The sequence below is a fragment of the Suricata suricatta genome, chromosome 17, assembly GCF_006229205.1.
Source record: "Suricata suricatta isolate VVHF042 chromosome 17, meerkat_22Aug2017_6uvM2_HiC, whole genome shotgun sequence".
NCBI classification, from domain to species: domain Eukaryota; kingdom Metazoa; phylum Chordata; class Mammalia; order Carnivora; family Herpestidae; genus Suricata; species Suricata suricatta.
Window position 1 is genome coordinate 56,294,698 of NC_043716.1, and position 1,872 is coordinate 56,296,569.

General features: G+C 66.3%; 1 protein-coding gene across 1 annotated transcript in view; it reads right to left on the bottom strand.

The window, feature by feature from the left end:
- LOC115281692 (collagen alpha-1(I) chain) overlaps positions 1–828 on the bottom strand; it is a 5,232-nt gene extending 4,404 nt beyond the window's left edge. The window contains exon 1 of the mRNA XM_029927112.1: positions 805–828. Coding sequence (XP_029782972.1) covers positions 805–828 — 24 coding nt within the window. The remainder of the gene's footprint in view (positions 1–804) is intronic.
- Between the last annotated feature and the right edge of the window lie 1,044 nt (positions 829–1,872).

Consider the following 1,872-nt stretch of genomic DNA (forward strand, 5'->3'; position numbering starts at 1 on the left):
GCGGAAGAGGAAGTGGCGCCCTGCCCCTCCCCCCGCAGCTCGGCGCCGCGGGGGCTGTGGGGGGACGTCCTGGGCCCCGCCCCGCTAACCTCCCCGACCCCGGGGCCGGGCACCGGGCGTCCGGCGGACTGCAAGGTGCCGAACGAGGAGGGGGGCGGGGACCGAAGTCTGTGGATCTCCGCTCCCTCCCGGTCTGTTTCCAGAAGTGGCCGCCCCTTAAGCACACTAGACAAAGGAGTGCTAGGGGGAACTGGCGTCGGAGAAGGGGCGGGTGCCCCCCAGGCCGAGTCAGAGGCCTGGATGCCTTCGCGGAGTGGGTGCACCCAGGCCGGGGAGACCTCCGTACTTCCCACCTTCCCTCTGGCCTGTGTGTGACATCCTGGGTCCCCCAAGTGGAAGTCATCCTCACATCTGTGACACCCCTACCTGGGGGTTGAGCAGGCCGTGATTGTGTCCACCGGCGCGAGTGGATGCGAGTAAGGATGGGTATTACCCAGGGCAAGCCCCGGGTTCTCTCATGGGTGCGGCACACACCTGATGGACAGCAGTCTTGCCCTGCGCCCCCAAAATGCCTAGGAGTCGGGGACTCAGCTAGGCCTGGTGGCCATAGACAAGGCCTTGGGGTTCGGGAACTGCAGTCCTCAGGTGAGCCGGGCAGCCGCCTTATCTTATGGGCCTAGTGTCCTCAGGCACCAGCTCACCTAGTGGGGCTCTGGGGGCGCCTGGCCCCGCCCCCCCGGCGGCAGACACCTGCCCAGGTCAAGCTGAGCGCCCAGGGGACCTTGTTTGTGTCCCTTGCCTCACTCTGTCTGGCCCCACTGTCCCCATCCCTGGCCGTCTACTTCCCCACGCCTCCTCTGACCTTTAATTCTATACTGAGCAATTCCGAAAGCTTACAAATTAGCCCAAAGGAAACATAGCTTTTGATTCTCCTCTGGTTGGCGCCAACAGGTGCAGCCAAGACCCTGCTGCCAATGACAGGTCTTCCAACTCAGGTTCCTGGAGAAAAGGGCGTGCCCTGGACCCAGGAGAACCCACAATTCTAGGGCAGCTGGGGCAGGGCAGGCCAGGAGGCGACTTGGGGTCGGGGGAGCATCGGGGCCGCCTGTTCCTGGGGATCAGCAAGCCCCCCACTCCACCGGGTCTCTCTAGTGTCCTAAAGCAGAGAAGATGGTGCCCACTGAGAGTTGACCGTTCGGGCAACCAAAACTTCCCTATCCTGCCTCAGTTTCCTTATAATGCTCACAGGAATTTAAAACAAGGCCCCTCCCCAGTGGATGGTGGGGGGGGGGCACAAACCCCGAGGGTGGCTCGCTCCAGGGAACAATCAGGCCAGCGGTTTGAGAAGCAGGAAGCTTGGGCTGTGGCTGGAATGAAGCCTCTGTCTCTGCATCGCCAGAGACCCCAGGCAGGGCGCCCCCTCCTCCGACGGAGGGGCTTGCGCGGTGGTTGGCAACGTTAGGGGACACGCGGTTCCTAGCTCCTGTCACCGAGACGAGGTTACGACACCTCGGGATCCTCCGGGCCGCGGGGTCCAGAGCACCTCAAAGGCGACCGACGGCGACCCCCCCACCTGCCCCTCCCCCAGCCCGGCGCCGGCCCTCACAGCCCACACTCTCAGCGGCGCCTGGGGGTGAAGCTCGGAGGGGAAGCGCGGGACCGAGGGCCAAGCCCCCCGTGAGGCTGGGCCGGGGAGACAACACCCCGGCTTGGGGCGCCGCCCAGCACTGGGCCAGGCAGTTTCGGGGCGCAGCCGGGCCCTCCCCCACGGCGCGGCAATCCCGGGGTGGGGCGGGCCAGTTGGACCCGCAGCCCTGCCCGCGCGACCCCAAGTGAGGGGCACCCACCCGCTCGGGCCGCGCGCGCGGGTCT